Source organism: Nomia melanderi, chromosome 5 (genome assembly GCF_051020985.1).
Source record: "Nomia melanderi isolate GNS246 chromosome 5, iyNomMela1, whole genome shotgun sequence".
Lineage (NCBI taxonomy): Eukaryota > Metazoa > Arthropoda > Insecta > Hymenoptera > Halictidae > Nomia > Nomia melanderi.
The window spans coordinates 13,145,929-13,164,259 of NC_135003.1; the positions used below are offsets into that span (position 1 = coordinate 13,145,929).

The following is an 18,331-nucleotide window of genomic DNA, read 5'->3' on the forward strand; positions in this document are numbered from 1 at the left end:
ATATTTATATAACATAATAACATATTTCTGTAGAAAAAATTTCAAGTGCATTTGATTTCATACAGTAAAACAATAAAATTTGATATTTAATATTATACCTTATATAACGCATCAATTTGAGAAACATTGAAATAAAATAGTATTGAAATAGAATAATATCGAAAATATTAAAATATTTCCAGCGAAAAACTTCCAAGTGCAAAGTGTTAATATTTCATCAGAAACTAATGAATGTTAGTAATTAAAACTATCGTCGAGTGCAAAGGATTAAAGTCTCAATAGCTGCACGCCTGGCGTTTCCACGGAGTAATTTCAAAAAGTCAATTTCAATGGTCGTTCCAGTGTCAATAAAACAGCAAACGTTTTATTCATGACAATTTCTACTAATCAATTTCTACTGATCCTTTAACACGTTGACTGCCACGAGAATTTCGAGCGTTTCTTTACAGCAAGATGTATTCCTTCATAATAGAGGAAAATAGTATTCGAAATAATTATTAATGTTTTCTTATTACAGTGCTCATATTCCAATTTTAGTATATGTACTGCCGAAGCAAGTACGTTCTCATTGCTGAAGCAAGTCAGTGCTCATATTACACTATTATGTAGCCTCTTGTGTTACCGAATATTTTCATTCAATAGCGATTCTCTTATCGTAATTGTTCTCGAGCAATTCGGAAGCTCCGGTCACCGGTGACCACCACGGCAGTCAACGTGTTAACCTTACAATTCCGCCGATCACTTACTTTTAGCGATGTCCTCCGGTGAATTCTGCTTCGCGGCGACGATCGTGATTTTCTTGCTTTCGAAGAACGGCTTGACGTGCTCGCAATCGGCGGCCGTCGCGGTGTCCGCGTCGTTTTGTGGATGTTCGACGGAACGCGTCGACCGTGACGACACTAAATCGGAACAGCTGCACAACAGTATCAGGATTGACACAGGTGCCAGGACAGCGTGACAGTGTCGCCGTGTTATTTTCATTTTGGTGGAATAACCTTTAAACGGGCCGGCACGCGTTTAACGTTGGACGGGAGTGGGGTTGAAGGTGGTGAACGAAATCGAAAGGGGGGGAGGGAGAGAGAAACCGAAGGAGGAACGAGCGGCAGTGATACCGGTAAGTTCCGTAAATCGTGTGGATCGGGGGAGAGAAAGAGGGCGAAAGAGAAATAAAAGAGAGAGAGACAGAGCAGAGACAGAGGGAGAAAGAGGGAGGAGAAAGAAAGAAAGAAAAAGAGAGAGAGAGAGAGAGAGAAAGAGAGAGAGAGGACGGAACACGAGCAGCGAGACGATTCAATTCCACCTCCTCCTTCGTCGTCGCGTATTCGGCACGATCGTTCGAAGAGTCATCAACCGCCGAGACGAGACGCGGCTTTTTCCCCCCTTTTTCTCCTCTTCGTTCGGAACGGACCGATCGGCCGCGCTGTCAAACGTCACGGGGATGAAGACGGCGGGTGTTACTCGGCGATCTCGAGGAGCGCGAGACGTGCATTTGGTGTGATCACGATGGACGGACGACGAGGGACGACCGGCGACGACGACGACGACGGCTACAGTAATCACGACATGCACTGTCGAGACCCGCGCGCAACACCCGTGTTATGGCCCGCACACATGCACACCCGACCACTTTCGGTACACCACAATAATAAGCACACACATGCACGCACGTTTAATCGCACGCAAGCAAGCATGCATGCATGCACCACGCGACACGCGTTCCACGAGTATCTCGATGCAACTGAATCGAGAGCGGCACCGTGCTCGTGGACACGATTCGACCGACCGGCATTCTCCCACTATTTTGCTCGACGGCGAACACCCTCTGCTGGCGGACGTGGAATTCATGGACGACCTGGTCGAGGGTACGTGTGGTTAGTTATCTTCTTAGGGAAACGCTGCTTGGCGTGTCGATGGTGTCTGTGGCGCTACTGATCAGTGCCTTGACGCCATTGCGGGATGGTTAATGGTTTTTTTGTTTCTTTTGCGATGATGGGCTGCGTTGGATACGGAATAGGTGTAATGGATGGGGTATAGATGAATATGTAAATTGTAATTTGATTCATGTTTATGCCATTTATTTTGGTGTGTGTAATGTTTAATTAGAATCTTTAGTTTATTGTGTGAAATGTAAAGTATTTTCGTTTAATTAATATTTGTCAATGTTAGGTATTTGGTACGGATTAGATTTAATTGTATATGTATGCAGAACTTGTAGGTACTGAAGGTCTGCAGGAATTGTTTGTAAATATCAATTGAAATACTTAATAATAAAATAGGAAATTTATTCATCGAAACAGGTAAAAATGTATACGAATACTTTTGAAAGTACCATAAAAAATAGCGTCTTGCATACTGTCACATTAAATAAACAATTATATAAATGTAATTTGAGTTCTTGTTTGATTCACTTGCCACACATTCAGTGCTTCATATTCCTCGATACAATCGTTCACTTGATCGGGTTTGAATCCTTTGCTCGTGCATCTTTCCAAAATATCTGATACTTTGACCGTTTTCTTGTCACCAGCTAATTCTCTAATTAGATGGAAAATTCGATTCATTGGATTCTGGTTAGTATTTGTAGTCAGCGTTTCGGAATAGTTGATGGAATGCTTTGACATTTCAATTAGTCTATTTGCCTCTTGTACATCTTCCTTTTCGACAACGTTTGATAGCCTTAGGCGTGCTAGTGCAGTAGACAAACGTAATAAGCCCAATAAATTACGTGCAGAAGTAAATGTCTTATCCTGACTATTACGTGCTGCCCTTCTCATTTCTACATAAGATTCTACAAAATAATTATACACAAATAATATAAATAACGTTATTCTGCAAACACATGGTTTAATTTCAGAAAAATTCGATGACACTCTTACCAACTATATACTCTGTCAATTCTTCTGGAACAATGGGTTGTTTTAGTTTACACAAAGTGATGTATCTTCTAATTAAATTCATATCCAAGGCTTGCGACTCCATAGGGGGTTGAATACAATGTTGGTGAACATAAGTTATGTGTTGAGCCATTCTGCAGAAAATATCTTTCTTATAATATTGTACTACACGAAAATAATTTCACAGAATATTCAGAAATTAAATGATCAAACATATACTGACTTCAAATCATTGCTACGATCTGCTCGATCTTGAATTAACCAGAGTAAATCGAATCGAGATAACAAAGCAGCAGGTAGCTGAATATTTTGTTCAATCGTCCTTCTTGGATTATATCTGCCATATGCAGGATTTGCAGCAGCCAATATGGAAACTCTTGCATTTAAACGAGTTGTAATTCCTGCCTTTGCAATTGATATTGTTTGTTGTTCCATCACTTCATGAATAGCTGTTCGATCTGAGTCTGCCATTTTATCAAATTCGTCGATGCAACAGACGCCTTCATCGGCTAGTACCAAAGCTCCTCCTTCAAGCATCATTTGACCAGTCAGAGGATCTTTCATAACTGAAGCAGTTAAACCAACTCCCGAAGAACCTCTGCCAGTTGTATATTGAGATCTAGGCGCCAGCCTCGTTATAAACGAAAGTAACTGAGACTTAGCAACTCCTGGATCACCCATTAAGCAAATATTGATATTACCTATAAATAACAAACAAAATATTGAACGCAAATTAAAAAAAATGTAAATAAACGTAAGACATTAATTATAAACGTGTTAAAAGAAACCTCTGATCTTAATATCCTCCCGATGTTTATCTGTTCCACCAACAAGGAGTAATAACAATGCTTTTTTAACATCTTCAAGCCCATAAATTTCTGGAGCTATGGAATGAGCCAATTTACCATAAAAATCATCTTCCGTTAATAAAGCCAACTCGTCATCAGTCAATTCGGCATTACCATCGTCTGAGCTTTGCATATTAGTAAAACAAACAATTCTCTACATCATAAAAAATGTTCATGTTCACTTAGAATTTTATAAATTACTGTAAGTAACGAAAATACTGAAATTATAAATACATACATGTGCATCTATATATGTTTCATTCAGAAGAGCTGCACCAACTCTAGCACTAAATCCAGACTTTATGATTGGCAGAAAGATACCTGTAATAAGTACATGATCTCCAGGTAAACACTTTCTGGTTACTTCACCTCGACAATAAACTGTTAAAGATCGTGGAATATGACCTACAGGAACTTGATCACTCTAAAACAATTACAGTAACTATTATTAAATAATACAGTAACAATAATTATCAATAAATAATTTAATCATTAATAAGTCGTAATAAGTTTAAAACGTACGTGTTCTTGTATTTTTATTTCTTGAAATTTGACAAATTTTGATCCTCTTGTTTGCATTTCTAATACACCACCAGATTTATTTATACGACAATCATCACTGGGACATGATCGCAATGGCATATACTTAAGAGATTGTACCTAAAAATTAATTTTCATAACAATACACTATATTCTAGTAAATTTCAATTGATTATCGTATAATAAAGTATCATTAATTTTTTACCGGTTGGAATGTTTCAGCACCACACTGATCGCATGTATATGTAGCAACAACAAGTAAAGGCATTACATCACTACATCTTGTTACTATACCTCGTACAGTAACTAATTTTCCTATTTTATCTGCTTTTATGTCTCTCACTGAATACTCCTTAGCTGTATCAAAATCTTTGAAGTATACTTCGCTGAAATATACATAAAGCAAGAAATAATGAAAGTATTTGTAATGATTGTAAAACATGTGTATATTAAAATTAAATTAAATTAAATATTCATAGTACAAGCGTCTCATGAGTTCTGGGGCATATTTATTTCTTGCATCACGTTGTTCGCCAAGATGTCTATTACGGTTTTCCATCAGTAATCTATGTTCAATATATACATCCAGAGCATCTTTTGGTGGCACAGCTTTTGTTTTATAGTCAGGTAACATTTCTTGAATGAGCTATATACATACAAAAGTATATTTTTTATACATTATTATAGATATAATCATTCACCCCTTAAATATTTTAAGTAATCAACCCTACAATATTACAATAAAAAATATATACTTACATCCAAAAGTAAATTAACATATCTTCGAGTATTACTTGCAATAGATTCTGCTAATTCATCATCAAACTCATGAACATCGTCTAATTCTATTACAAGTTCTACTTGTTCACGATGAGCTATATTGGTGAGCTGATTTTTATATTTGAATGATTTCTCGCCAGTTTTGGTATCCATTACCATAAACTCCGTCAAAAAAGTTTTCATTTGCTCTGATATAACAAGAAAATATTAAGAAATGTATTATAAACATTTAAATTTTAATATAAATATTTAATATTGTAATATGTAATAATATTCACCTCTAACTTTTGTATAATCCTTTGATATTTTTGGTGCCATTTTTATAAATTTACTTTTAAAATTATTTTATAAATGAATCTTCTCACACTTTTCTTTTACATAAATCGAGTTACTGGACAAGAATGTCAGACAACTGTTGTACTCCGCAATGTGTTCTTCCCGCCTAAATTAAACCGGAAGTTTACTATATAATGCATCGACATTTTGAAAGTTCATAATTCAAAAATGGAAAAGTACCTATATGCTTCTTATTCCCTGTATATAATTTTAATTAAACCGATCAGAGATTCTACAAACTTATAGTATATAACAATATTATAACAAAATAAAATACTTGTAATAAATAAAATTGTATTTAAATTACAATTTGTATAATTAACATATAAGAGACTCCTTATTTCATAGAATTTCAACTGTTTAAGATTTTAATGATACAATATAGATATATATATATTTTAAATAAATTTTTGAAAAGTTAATATGAAAGTTAATATTATTTACTCATTTAATATTTGTTACAAATATTGATATATAATTAAATTTATATTTTTCAACTTTTTACATATGAAGAATATAAAAGCACATTTCATTTAAATAACTTTGCGTACTCGCGTTTTTTAAAGACTTATCTATAAATAAAAAAATAATTACATATGTATTTAATTAAGCACAAATTAGGTTAGGAAAATACAGCTGAAAACATTTCTATACGAATGAGAGGTTAGGTTCGTGTTACATGTGTCTGTTAATTTTCTAAATAATTTAACAAAATGGGAAAATCGAAAAAATTAAAAGTCTCCAAAGGCGAAACAAAGCATCCAAAAGTAGGACTGGCAGATCAAATAGAAGAGGAAAAAACAGCAAAATTAAAAAATAGGAATAAGATCAGAATTCGCAATGATGAAGATGAAAAGGTTAGGTCTTTATTATTGTATTTTAAGACAGTCCATATAAATTAAAATAATTTTAAATCAACATGTTTAACATACTTGAAACAATATCGAAATATCTTTAAAAAATTAATGTAAACGTTAAATATATATTTTATAGTTTGTGGCCCCTTATCTTACAAAGAAGATTTTATCACAAGCCAGACAGCAACAAATTGAAATTGAAGAAGAAATTGGAATAGGGCAAACATCGAAATCTACAAGAAAACCAATGGTAAAACTTGGTCCAGAGTTTAGCGATACAGAAGAAGAAGAACTTAGTGAACATGAACATGATGATTCACAATATTATGAAAACATTGAAATCGATGAAGAAGATGAACGTGCTATACAAAAGTTTATGTCTAAAGATCCTGTACCTATGAGAACATTGGCTGATATAATATTAGAGAAATTGACTGAAAAGAAAACAGAGATTGAAACTCAATTTTCAGAAGCAGATAGTATGCAAATGCAAGAGTTAGATCCACGAGTAAAAGCAATGTATGAAGGTGTTAGAGATGTTTTAGTAAAATATCGTAGTGGGAAATTACCTAAAGCATTTAAAATCATACCTACCTTAAGAAATTGGGAACAAATATTATACATTACGGATCCACCAAAGTGGTCAGCAGCAGCAATGTATCAAGCTACTAGGATATTTGCTTCTAATCTTAAGGAAAAAATGGCACAAAGGTTTTATAATTTGGTATTGTTACCTCGAATTAGGGATGATTTAGTAGAGTATAAAAGACTAAACTTTCATTTATATCAAGCATTAAGAAAAGCACTATTTAAACCTGCTGGTTTTATGAAAGGAATTTTACTCCCATTATTAGAATCTGGAACCTGTACATTAAGAGAAGCTGTTATTATTGGATCTGTGATCGCTAAGAATTCAATACCAATTTTACATTCATCCGCGGCAATATTAAAAATTGCAGAAATGGATTACACAGGTGCAAACAGTATTTTCCTTAGGATCTTTCTAGACAAAAAATATGCACTTCCATACAGAGTCATAGATGGCCTTGTATTTCATTTTTTGAGGTATAAATGGTTTGCTTTGAACTGTATCATTTTTTTAATTACTATAGTATTTTGAAAATAATACTTCCTTGTAGGTTTGAAAGAGATCCCAGAGAATTACCAGTTTTGTGGCATCAAGCATTATTAACGTTTGCGCAACGTTACAAAACTGATATAAGTTCAGAACAGAAGGAGGCTTTATTAACATTATTAAAGAAACAATCTCATCATTCGATCACGCCTGAAATACGAAGAGAATTACAACATGCCAAATGCAGAGACATAGAAGGTGTAGAACCTAAACCAGAACCAATGCTTTGTTGAATATTCAAAATATTTATATTGTGAAATGTATAAATTAAAACTCTTCATAAAAGAAACATTTTGTTTATTATGTGTTTCATAAATCCGTTAATGTTTTATGAACAGTAAATTGTAAATTAATAAAAATAAGAATTTATATTTACGCATGAATAAGAATCACTTAATTTTTTCTAGTGTTATAAAATGAAAAATTATAATCATATAAATTATATAGAAGTTTTTCAGGTTTCTACAAGGTTTTTAGGTAAAATATTATAATAATCATGTATACAATATTCTCTATATCTTTACTTTATTCTATTTCGTGTATTAAAGCATTCTATAAATGCATAAAATCTACAGTTGAATCATAAATTATAAACTTACAACCTTTGTTAAAAACACTTTTCTATAGTTTCATTTTCAATGATTCACATAGTTAAATAACAGTTAAATTTAACACTAAATATATAAAAAGTAACAGTCCTAATTTTTAAAACTAGTTTATTGTAAATGACTGAGCCATTTATTTTTAAAGTGGTATAAATCCAACTCTGAAAAAATTCAATAAATTGATGTGTATCTGTTGAAACTTATTAACTTCTTCAAATGAATATTCATTTTTATAAGTGACTTATACCACTCTCAAAGTAAATAACACTTACAAATTGTAAGTACCAAGATTTTAATACCAAGGGACACATCGGTAAATTGACACATATGTTTAATTATTCTCACATTTTCATACTTGTAATATATTTTACCTATAAGTAAAATTTAAATACAATTATTTAAAATAAATGTCTTATACGTTTAAGTATATAAAAATTGCAATATAAAAATATCTACGAATGAAGTATACAAAAATTATTTTTCTATTGTTTAAACAACGAGTGGACATGTTTTTATGCTTCAACAAAGTATTCTGACTCTATTCATGAATAACAATTGTTACAGATCAATATAAATTATGTATATATATATTACAGTACTCAAAATTTTAAATGTTTAATATTTTCGCTTTTTACAATGGTTTGAACTTCATTTCTTTTTAAAGAAATTAGTAATACTTTTGGATCCTGCTGCTGCTTTTTGCCTGGCTAACTCCTTTTTACCAATAGTAGGTTTTTGAAGCTATATAAAAGAAATGATGAATTATAAACATGTTATAGTACAAATACACATCTACACTCATGAAAGCAATTACTTTTTCTGGTTTGGATAGATCAGTAGCTTTTGGCTTTAATATTAATTCATTTTCAACTGTATCTTTCTTAGACCTCTTTTCTTCGGTACTATCGTTAGGACTACTTAATTTCCGTTTCTTACTTTCCGTTTCATCTGGTATATTTAAATATTGTGCTAATTTTTTCGATAAATCTTCTGACAGATATTCTGATACTATACCATGAGCATACTTTAAATATTCTATATAAATAAATTATTGTTATATGTATTATTCATAATTAAAACTGATATTTATTAGGAAAATTAATATATTTTAAAATATGTAAAACATATGTCATTTCTTACCTCCTTCCGATGCAGTTTCAAGTTTAATACTTTTAATATAAGTAGCACTAATAGCACCTTGCGATACATGAATACCCTTCTGTTTCAATACATCAACTACTCTTTCTACCTTTTTCTGTAACCAAGCTAACGTCTTCTCCTCGTTAAATTTGTAAGCTTGTAGTGATTCATCTCCTTTGCGATCAGCAACTAATGTCAACTTCAAATTTTGACACTGAGATAGGCGAGACGTCTCTGGGAAGTCTTCGTCCCATAAACACTGATTTAATGGTTGTACTTGTTGAGTCTTTCGTAAGTACGGTAATACTAAAAATATTGGATCAATAGGAGTAGATAAATGCATTTTCCCATCGGATTTTACATTATCGTCTATAAACCATGATCTTTTATTCTCATCGAATGTTAAAACCTCTTGCACTGTCGTATTGCCTGGATTAAATACAAACATAGCAGGTTGATTTGTAGCTGGATGCCTCAACTTAATCACATCAGGTATACCTCCTCCATCTGTGTTACTCAAACCATCACCTATAATATTTTTAACGGATTCGTTAAAAATAATGTATTAAACACACTGAACAGATAAAACTAATTGTAACTATTGAAAAAGTCTTACAAAATACCGGTAAATATGTGATTACGTCAATTGCACGATACAATAAATTTGAAAGAATAAATAATGTTTAATAATTTAAACACCTTTCATAAGAAAAACCCATGTATTCGTTCCTGGATATGAATTAGTCGTTTTAACACACTTTTTTGGTGATGCTTTGGTACGCGGCATATTTACGCGCGTTTTACAGGATCGATAATACTTTAGGTTATTTACTTATCTAGTACGATTTTCACCATGTATTAATACGTATATATAAAACAAATTTAGCGATCAGCCATTTTTAGTAAAAGAACCAACGTTTAATTTTTTATTACACGTTAATCTTAATATATCGAGCTGTATATCCTTTTTGCTAAAGAAACACGTTAGACGCGACATGCCGCCAGTGTTGTGGAAGATAACATTTGAAATCTCGATATGTGGTCGAACGTCAGTGAATGGTCGATGATCGGAGAATTGGGCCGAGAAGAGGCGTTGCCGCGCTAACAAGCCATCTTTTGAAAAAGAAAAATGTATCAAAATCGTACTCTGGCGAGGAAGATTTAAACTACAATGCTTATAACTTCTACCGATAAAAAGTTATTGAATTTATTTCATATTTCCGGCACATGTCAATATTTCAATACATATTCGTCATTATGTACGTATATTTCATTATTTCTCGATTATTCAAAATTATTCTTTAAATGAAATTATTACATACAAGAATTAGTTAAGATATACAATAGAAGAAAGAAATAAATCTGTTAAGAAGTCTCTTAACAGACCGGCATTGTATTGATAAAATAAATTTATTTCTCTTATCTGTTACATACATTAGTAAACATCTTCTCTTATGAACATTACTTCATTCTTATTCTGAATTTTTTAAATTAAATTGTATATAAAATTATAAAAGAAATGAAACACTTGCATGAAACGATATTATAAATTATTAAATAATATACAATTTTACAGGATATAAAATAAGTTTAGAAAGTCCATTGTAATAATAATTAGAATTTTAGTAAATGATAAATATAATGTATAATATGTTGATCTAAAACAATGATTGAAAGAGTTGTTACAATATTAACTATACTATTACATTCATATGAAATTAAACGCATCTATTTGTCTTATTACAACAAAACATTAAAGTAAATATTATCACTATTCACTGATAATGCTTTGTTTATTTAATGGAATTTCCAAAATATTATTTATTTGTGTGTATATTATATTACAATTTTATAGGGGCTATAAAGTATTATATGTTAATTGTAAAATGCTTTTCTAATAAACAGACTATTAAGACTAATCAGTTATTAAAATCACTGTGATGAATTAAGGGTTTCTTTATGTTGATCATAAAAAATATGTATTTCTATTGTCTTTTTTAAGCTGTTATAAATTTATTTCTCTTTTTTAATCTTGGTTCTTTACGTTCATAATTAATATTTTCATTTAAATGTTTTCTCTTCCTTGGAGGTTTTGCATTGCATTTGAATGATTGGATATTGTTATTTTCATTGTTAATACTAGAAGAGGACAATGAAACACAAAGTTTTGTCGAAGTTGCACGCTGTGGTTCTTCTGTTACAGATATATTTGTATTTGTACATAATTGTGATTCCTGAAGCATAGAACACTTATTTTCTATCGATTCATTACATTTTGGATTTTTATATTTTGTATCTTTAATGTTTGTAGGTATCTTTTGTTCATCGACCATAAGTTTATTAAGAATTGGAGTTGGAATTGGAACAGGAATTGGTATAGGTATGGGCACTGGAATAGGATATGGTACGAGTACTGTAACAGGAGGTAAAAGACTAGTAGGTAATGCACGAACAGAGGACTCAGTTTGTTCGGATTGTATTAGCGGCGATGTTCTTGAAGAAATGTTAGTTTGTTTTCTGTATTTTGCTTGATTAAACTTGTCTGTAAAACATTCAGATGACAATGGAGTTTCATGCTCTATTGTAGATGCAGATGTATTTGCAAATGGATGTGATGTACCTACAGTATTTTCCGATAGAGTGTCTTTCTTTTCTTGTTGTAAAATTCTTATGTCTTTTACATGTATATTCCTTCTAAAAAATACGTTGTTGTGTTCATGACTATGCGAATCATAATTTATGACATTTATCAGGTTACAATTTTTTGTAAAGTTGTTACAACTCAAGGTATTTTGTTGTGAACAATCTACCGCGCAATGAGTTTGATTATTTAGAAAATGACAGAATTTGTTGTCTTCATTTATTAAGTTTTGTTTTTTATTTCGTTCATTAATATCATTTTCATTAATTTCTGTATGAACATTTTTTCTGTTTCCGTTACAGTTATTAGCTTTGGTACATAATTGGATGCAAAATGAGTCTCCTGTTTTTGTAATTTTTTTGGTGGACTCTATTGATTTCTCAGTCTCATCCTGTTCTTTTTCCTTTGTTTTGTCTTTATGAGAAGATGATAGGTCAGAAGTCATATGTTCATCTGCAACTTTATTCTCTGTGGGACTAGCCACTGGTGATTGACAATTTCGAAACCAAAGTTCTGGTGTTATTAAATTGCCTTTCTCTGTGTCATGATAAGAAACAGTATTCAAACCATGAAGCATTAAGTGAGTTCTTGTTTCATGGCAAAAAATATTCATTTTGTATTGATTTAAACACTTGTCACTACAAAATTGAAGTTGACTTTCACCATCCTAAAAACCATAATTAGTTGTACACATGATTGTTTATGACCCAAACATGTTCAAAATTGCCTCATTTCGTTTGCATTTTCCTGATACTGAATGTTTCAAATTTATTGTACATACCTGGAAATCAACATAACTAATTGGATTTTTTATATGCCGACACCAATTGCAGGTTTTTGCCCGTTTAAATACAGCTCGTCTGCCAGCTGCGAAACAAGCATCACTGCAAAAATGTCCCAAAGTATTTATTGTATTGCAAGGAACAGAATTTGTCTTTTCAGATTTACATGTTTCAGTGGTTTGACCGCACCAAGAACAGAATGCATCACCTATAACACATAAAGAAATATATACATTCACTTAAATCATATATTTTATTTACATATAATTCATCAATCATTTTATTTCCTTTCATTTTACCTGAGCAAGTAGAACTTGAGAAATTATAAGGACCATTAGTTGTAAAATCAACTGTTCCTTTCTTCAGTGATAATGGGGATGATAGTATCTGTCCACCCATAGTTGTCAAATTGTTTGCAGAATGTGTCAATGGTAAATTTAAACCATGGAAAGGCAAATTGGTTGCATTAAACGATATTGGTGACTTTGGCTTTTGTTTGTTTGAAATAAAGGTCGGTTTCATTTGAAGTATTTGATTATTTTTCATATAAGGTAATGATGTAAAATGATCCAAGTTTAAACTTCTTGTACAGTCACTGTCCACCTTGTTGTAACCATACCATCCCAGCAATTCACTCATTGTAATTGCTGCATATTCCTGAGGAAACATGTAATATAAAATATTATGTGTATGTAATTTATTTCCCATTTCATTTATAAAATAAATGGTAAAATAAGTTAATTTAATTCATTTAATATATAATTATAAACATAATTTTATATAGAAGTTACTTAACATTTCATTTCTTTACTTTATAACGAAGAACTAATAACGGATATCAAATAAATTTTAAATACAGTCTTTGTCAAATCTCACTTCATCTTACTTCGTTTTGATTTTTATAATTTTATTATAATTTTAATTATTCGCCTACGATCTTCAGAATATATTTTTAAAATTTGAAACTTTATCAAACTTGAATGATTATTTAAAAATTCATATCGCCATATTGTAGGATTCTTTAAGGATTTCTTCTAATTTCCTAATTGCTTTGGCTTTTATTTCCGTCAGTGAAAAATGTACGACTAATTACCCAATAAAACAATTGTAAAAGCGTATTCACTGTTTCATAATGGTTGTGAAAAATATATATTTTTTAAAGTATATTTAACGAGGTCTTATCATTAGGAGCGGTTAAATCCGTTAGATACACGTAGAATAATATGCAGATTCGTTTATAACATTCAGAGGTATTCGTTTTAACGATATGGCAGGGTTGTGTTGCAGCTTATTATGATTCTAAATAAATCAAGCGGGAAAGAGTAACGTGAAACTCGTTGCTCCCGTTACATTGTACAGAAATATATTATATAGGAAATTCCATGAAATAAAGAGCGCGCTATATTTATAAAAAGGATGCATAATACTTATTCTAATAAAATATGTTTTCTTTATCTTTAAAAAATATTTTCATTATACTATTAAATTGCTAATTACCAAACTGTCGGTATTTATAAGAACTGGCGTATTAAAACAATCGTTTATAAAAGTGGGTAATGACGAAAAGCTCACTTTTATTAAAAATTTTATGAAAACAGATCTAATAAGAATGTTTACTATCTATCTAATGTATTATTTTATTATTTTTTATACTTTTATTAAGATAAAATGAGTAATTTCTATTTACTTTCAACCAGTTGCTTAATTTTTTATAGTTCAGATTATTTTCCATCTTTTCAAAGTAATAAAACATATATATACTTGTGAAGGATAACAAAAGAGAATAATGGAATTGATATTGAATGGATTTTAATTAAAGTTCATCGAATAAATGAAATAAAGAAAATATTTCGAACGAAAAATGATAACAAACGAAATTGGATAGCCGCACCAATTACAATGGAATTGATCAGGTTACGTTTTAATAGTATAAATGTTACGCTGCTCTCGCATTACACACGTGAAAATAGCGAACTTCTCATATCATTGTATTTTTTAAGTAATATCCCTTAAATAAATATTTAATATTACTGTAATATATAAATTAATTAAATTGATTTAATAATATCCGTTACGATTCGTAATGAATATAAAATCAATATAATACTCGTATCAATTTGTTAAATGAAATTGAAACTCGCAAATAATTATTGTTGTTATTCCTTTTCGAAATAAATTCCTACGTGTATCATTAAATATTATTATGCCTCTCATTATAATTTATCACAAAAAGTGACATACGATTAAACTGTAGCGTAACAGAAGTTTAATGTTTAAATATTTTATACACTTGAAAAAACCAATAATTAAGAATTTCGTTCTACGAGTAAACAATGTTAATTTTATTAATCTTTGTCTCGTTGTGTGCAATTGTAAATATTAACCAAAATACTTAAATCGAATATGAAGGAATGTATTGTAATTAGCTTGTGAATACTTCTGAATCGAAGATTTATCAAAGAATGCTGAATTTGTCTAGTATTTAAAATATTTCTAATATTTCTAATATTTCACAAGTAATTAACCCGGCCAAATTTTGCCGTCTACCCTGCACACGACGATAATAAGTTTCACGTTTTAACGAGAAAGCTATAAATACTTTTTACGAACCTATTATTAGAAATATTTAAGCTAATTTGACTTAATTGAATGTAAATATTAAGGGGAAAGTACTTACTGGGAACTTATTATTAGAATAAGCTATAAATATATACATTTTACCTGAATTTCATCAGTAGAGTCCTCCTCTTTAATTTCGACCGGCGTGCAAGCTTGTCCGAGTGAAAGTTTCTCGCCATTATCCTCTGCCGGCGACGAAAGTATTTTCCCCGTGTTTTCTTTAAACTTCTTCGTCAACGAACTGGCCGGCTTATCGTCCATCACGAGATTTCACACGCGAATTCTAAATTAACCCTTAGCAAAACTTCAGAGGCGTTAATCTTAATGTTTCTCATAAAATGCTACGGAATGCTACTATATTAATCATTTCTTCCTAAGTCTCTAGTTAATATGAGAACAAATAAAATTCTACATTAAATGAAACTTTATATTCCTCGGTTTTCCACTATTCGATTTTAATTTTCTCGAATAGTTTTTTCTCTACAGATCAATATAAATAAATATATAAAATTGCAATGCAGTGTCTGAATCTTTAGAAGAAATTATTAGATATATTCTGAAGTAAATAACAGAGATACTCGTTGGCAGAAATTTATTTCCTTCCGCAAGAGTTTTATTGTGTCAAAGATAAACGGCGAACATTATTAAGCCCTTGATGGTTTCGTATACTCCATTCTATTTCGTACATTTTCATATGAAATATGGATGTTACTTGTGTTACATTTTCATACATGTAGTTCAACTGACTTCGAGTAAAAGTCTCAAAACTCAATCTGTTATATCACGAAAATTATAGCAACGTTGTATTTCATAAAATAAGAAATTCTCTTGAAAATGTTTACAACTCCCTACCCATACACGTAGTAATTATACTTTTCAGCTTGAATCTCCATCCAATGATTAATTACTATTAATAAACATGCATGACAAATGTGAACGCACAAGGAACAAAGAAAATTCTAAAATTGATCTTGAACGCAAATGAAATTTAGTCGATCCTAGAGAATATCCCCTCTGACTCAGAAATTGGCTAATAATTGCAAACAATCGAACCGAAGGCATTAAACGGTCTGCGAAAAGGACATAACGTTCGATAGTTCCTTAAAATAATGCCAGAAAACGTGTTACGTGCACCGTCGATGCAATTCGATCAGCGTGCAATATATTCGGCCGTCGAGAAGAAATAACAAAGAAACAAAAAGCTGCGGGCAAGCTTTCCACTTGAAATAGGTATAAATATTCGAGTAGGTAATACCGAACCATCAAGCTGTGCCTAATCAAATTTCACAGATATTTTTAGGCTACTAAGGTAACACAACTTGCGTGAAAATAGATCACATAAATAACTCTGTCTAGTATCTTCTCCTTCTCACCGATTCAACGAGAAAATTTCTTTTCCCCTGAAAAATCGCGTTCCACTATTGTTACGAACTTATCACTCGATGATCGGGGATCTCGACGATCGTCCGCGTATCAATCAATTTACAGGAACCGTGTATCCCGTGTCGATATTTGAACGGCTACTCTTTCGATCGACGAAACTCGCGACACTTAATCGACGACGGCTGCACAGGAAATAATTAAATGACTCTTTAAAAATGCACTCTCGGTTCGCTCGGATCACATGGTACGATTTTCACGCGTGCATCGAAATATTCTCTCCGTTTCTTTTTCTTTTTTATTTCAAGCGATCTCTCGGAATTCGATTACGCGAAATAAAAAAGTTAACGCGATTTCCTTGGGAAGAGTGTGATCTGCGTTCTTCGCTTGCGCACTTCTTTCAACGAACGCCCGTGACGAACCGCAACACCAACTTTTTCGAAGGCTTAAAGACGAATTCCCGAGGAAGACTGGCGGTAGGTTCACGGGTATAAAAATATCCGAGTTTGCTACGTTTCAAACTGTTCGCGTTCGTCTAAAGTCGGAGCTGATAAAAACTGACATGTTACACCTACGGCCGCTCAAACTGAACTAAACGCGAATTCTCGTGGCTCGTAAAATAGCATTGCTTTTCCGCGCACAACAGTTTCCGGTTTCTTTATTAATGCAATTAATCGTTGCGTTTAATAAGGTTGCGCGTGCTGCAAATAAATCAATAGCTTTGTATCGTCGGTTACGTTTGCATCTGTCCCGATATGTTTATTAATATTCGTTTCGGTAACAATGTATCTGGCGAACGGTTCACTTTCACGGCAACATTTCTGTTATCGGAATCGGTCTTCGTTCACGTTTGATTTTAAATTAGTCGATTGGAATGTATGTTGACGTTACTCGGTAATGATGGTAACAGTGCAGAATCATGGCGGTAACGTTGATTTTCGTGAAACTAACGAATGTCGGAGAAATCGACGTTTAGGAACAACTTTCTCCTTTGATACAAATGTCGGTTTCTTTTAGTTTCCAGGATAATTGCAAATGTTTTGTTGCTTGCACATTGAAGTCTGCATAAGTGAGCGTGTCTGTGACACAGCCGCAACCACAGTCACACGTTCGCTGCTTCGGTAGCGAATTATATCAATTAGCCCTTGATCTTCTCGGGTTTCACGTATTCTTCTTTACGAAAGTTCCAATAGTTCCAATCAATTGCGGTAATTGTCGAGCATTGTCAGTGATATTCGCTGTAAATATTACGCGTTTATTAACACGTTGACTGCCACGAGAACCTTCAGAGCTTTGTGTATCGCTTATTCTTTTGTAGCAAACACAAAGAACACTTACTTATTATTTGGTATCGCAATGCTTACGTTACACTGTAATCTAGTAATTTGCGCTATGAAATATTTCCATTCGACATTAATTATCTGACAAATTATAATTATGGTCAAGTAATTTGGAAGCTTCGGTCATCGGTGACCAACGTGGTAGTCACCGCATTAAATTCATTAAAATAATTAACCGTCGTCTTTATTTGGATATGAAATACTTAATTCTATTAATGAATAAGATAATTAAGTTTTAATGAAAGCCGTGATAAAAGTGTGTTTGAACTTCCGGTTACGGAATATCGAATTGATCGATAGCTTTTCTATCTTCCGATACACGAGATTGAATCGAAGTGTATAATTACAGATGCAAGTGATTCAATTAATTAAGATTAATATAAATCTGCGTCGATAATTTATGTAATGCAGCTAATTTCCCGACTGTCAATAAG

At 32.0% G+C, this 18,331-nt stretch overlaps 5 protein-coding genes and 1 long non-coding RNA gene across 12 annotated transcripts in view; 2 read left to right on the plus strand and 4 right to left on the minus strand.

Annotated features, from left to right (window-relative positions):
• The window catches only part of dally (division abnormally delayed protein), a 222,212-nt gene extending 220,462 nt beyond the window's left edge, over positions 1 to 1,750 (minus strand). Inside the window, exon 1 of the mRNA XM_031970315.2 lies at positions 747 to 1,750. Within this exon, the coding sequence (XP_031826175.2) occupies positions 747 to 981 (235 nt within the window). The 5' untranslated portion in view covers positions 982 to 1,750. The remainder of the gene's footprint in view (positions 1 to 746) is intronic.
• Positions 1,751 to 2,261: 511 nt separating this feature from the next.
• Mcm7 (minichromosome maintenance 7) lies at positions 2,262 to 6,431 on the minus strand. Its single transcript, XM_031969611.2, has 11 exons — positions 6,331 to 6,431; positions 5,341 to 5,504; positions 5,042 to 5,250; positions 4,765 to 4,928; positions 4,488 to 4,668; positions 4,265 to 4,402; positions 3,981 to 4,166; positions 3,683 to 3,896; positions 3,118 to 3,595; positions 2,877 to 3,028; positions 2,262 to 2,788 (listed from the first exon to the last, which is right to left on the minus strand). The coding sequence occupies exons 2-11, from the start codon at positions 5,378 to 5,380 to the stop codon at positions 2,373 to 2,375; spliced, it is 2,178 nt and encodes a 725-aa protein (XP_031825471.2). The 5' UTR covers positions 5,381 to 5,504; positions 6,331 to 6,431; the 3' UTR covers positions 2,262 to 2,372.
• Positions 2,375 to 4,923, plus strand: LOC116423921 (uncharacterized). The gene is made up of 3 exons (XR_012998699.1): positions 2,375 to 2,570; positions 2,855 to 4,180; positions 4,505 to 4,923. It is a non-coding gene; the product is annotated as an uncharacterized LOC116423921 (long non-coding RNA).
• bys (Bystin) lies at positions 5,874 to 7,679 on the plus strand. The gene is made up of 3 exons (XM_031969665.2): positions 5,874 to 6,255; positions 6,392 to 7,320; positions 7,395 to 7,679. The coding sequence occupies exons 1-3, from the start codon at positions 6,112 to 6,114 to the stop codon at positions 7,621 to 7,623; spliced, it is 1,302 nt and encodes a 433-aa protein (XP_031825525.1). The 5' UTR covers positions 5,874 to 6,111; the 3' UTR covers positions 7,624 to 7,679.
• A 219-nt stretch (positions 7,680 to 7,898) lies between these two features.
• On the minus strand, positions 7,899 to 9,982 carry LOC116423917 (ribonuclease H2 subunit B). Of its 2 annotated transcripts, none has more exons than XM_031969677.2 (4): positions 9,835 to 9,982; positions 9,136 to 9,663; positions 8,810 to 9,030; positions 7,899 to 8,736 (listed from the first exon to the last, which is right to left on the minus strand). In XM_031969677.2, the coding sequence occupies exons 1-4, from the start codon at positions 9,920 to 9,922 to the stop codon at positions 8,644 to 8,646; spliced, it is 930 nt and encodes a 309-aa protein (XP_031825537.1). In that variant the 5' UTR covers positions 9,923 to 9,982; the 3' UTR covers positions 7,899 to 8,643. The 2 variants fall into 2 exon arrangements, with proteins under 2 accessions (XP_031825537.1, XP_031825548.1); XM_031969688.1 differs by having other exon boundaries at positions 9,752 to 9,900.
• A 344-nt stretch (positions 9,983 to 10,326) lies between these two features.
• Sobp (Sine oculis-binding protein) lies at positions 10,327 to 17,933 on the minus strand. 6 transcript variants are annotated; one of them, XM_076368016.1, is made up of 5 exons: positions 16,551 to 17,933; positions 15,280 to 15,460; positions 12,858 to 13,215; positions 12,558 to 12,766; positions 10,327 to 12,443 (listed from the first exon to the last, which is right to left on the minus strand). In XM_076368016.1, exons 2-5 carry the CDS (start codon positions 15,436 to 15,438, stop codon positions 11,133 to 11,135), a joined length of 2,037 nt encoding a protein of 678 aa, XP_076224131.1. In that variant the 5' UTR covers positions 15,439 to 15,460; positions 16,551 to 17,933; the 3' UTR covers positions 10,327 to 11,132. The 6 variants fall into 6 exon arrangements, with proteins under 6 accessions (XP_076224131.1, XP_031825515.1, XP_031825506.1 ...); XM_031969655.2 differs by having other exon boundaries at positions 15,280 to 15,471; positions 16,551 to 17,932; XM_031969646.2 differs by having other exon boundaries at positions 15,280 to 15,518; positions 16,551 to 17,932.
• Positions 17,934 to 18,331: the final 398 nt, after the last annotated feature.

Excerpts from the sequence above, each read along its gene's own strand:
- Mcm7 (XM_031969611.2), bottom strand. The coding sequence starts at position 5,380 with ATGGCACCAAAAATATCAAAGGATTATACAAAAGTTAGAG. Across the intron at positions 4,669-4,764 it reads CCAGAACTCATGAGACGCTT|CGAAGTATACTTCAAAGATT; the intron begins GTACTATGAATA and ends TGTATATTTCAG. Across the intron at positions 4,167-4,264 it reads AAATAAAAATACAAGAACAC|AGTGATCAAGTTCCTGTAGG; the intron begins GTACGTTTTAAA and ends TAATTGTTTTAG.
- bys (XM_031969665.2), top strand. The coding sequence starts at position 6,112 with ATGGGAAAATCGAAAAAATTAAAAGTCTCCAAAGGCGAAACAAAGCAT. Across the intron at positions 6,256-6,391 it reads GCAATGATGAAGATGAAAAG|TTTGTGGCCCCTTATCTTAC; the intron begins GTTAGGTCTTTA and ends TATATTTTATAG. Across the intron at positions 7,321-7,394 it reads CTTGTATTTCATTTTTTGAG|GTTTGAAAGAGATCCCAGAG; the intron begins GTATAAATGGTT and ends ACTTCCTTGTAG.
- LOC116423917 (XM_031969677.2), bottom strand. The coding sequence starts at position 9,922 with ATGCCGCGTACCAAAGCATCACCAAAAAAGTGTGTTAAAACGACTAAT. Across the intron at positions 9,664-9,834 it reads ATGGGTTTTTCTTATGAAAG|GTGATGGTTTGAGTAACACA; the intron begins GTGTTTAAATTA and ends AAAATATTATAG. Across the intron at positions 8,737-8,809 it reads ATCTATCCAAACCAGAAAAA|CTTCAAAAACCTACTATTGG; the intron begins GTAATTGCTTTC and ends TCTTTTATATAG.
- Sobp (XM_076368016.1), bottom strand. The coding sequence starts at position 15,438 with ATGGACGATAAGCCGGCCAGTTCGTTGACGAAGAAGTTTAAAGAAAAC. Across the intron at positions 13,216-15,279 it reads ACTCTACTGATGAAATTCAG|GAATATGCAGCAATTACAAT; the intron begins GTAAAATGTATA and ends ATGTTTCCTCAG. Across the intron at positions 12,767-12,857 it reads CTCAAGTTCTACTTGCTCAG|GTGATGCATTCTGTTCTTGG; the intron begins GTAAAATGAAAG and ends TATGTGTTATAG.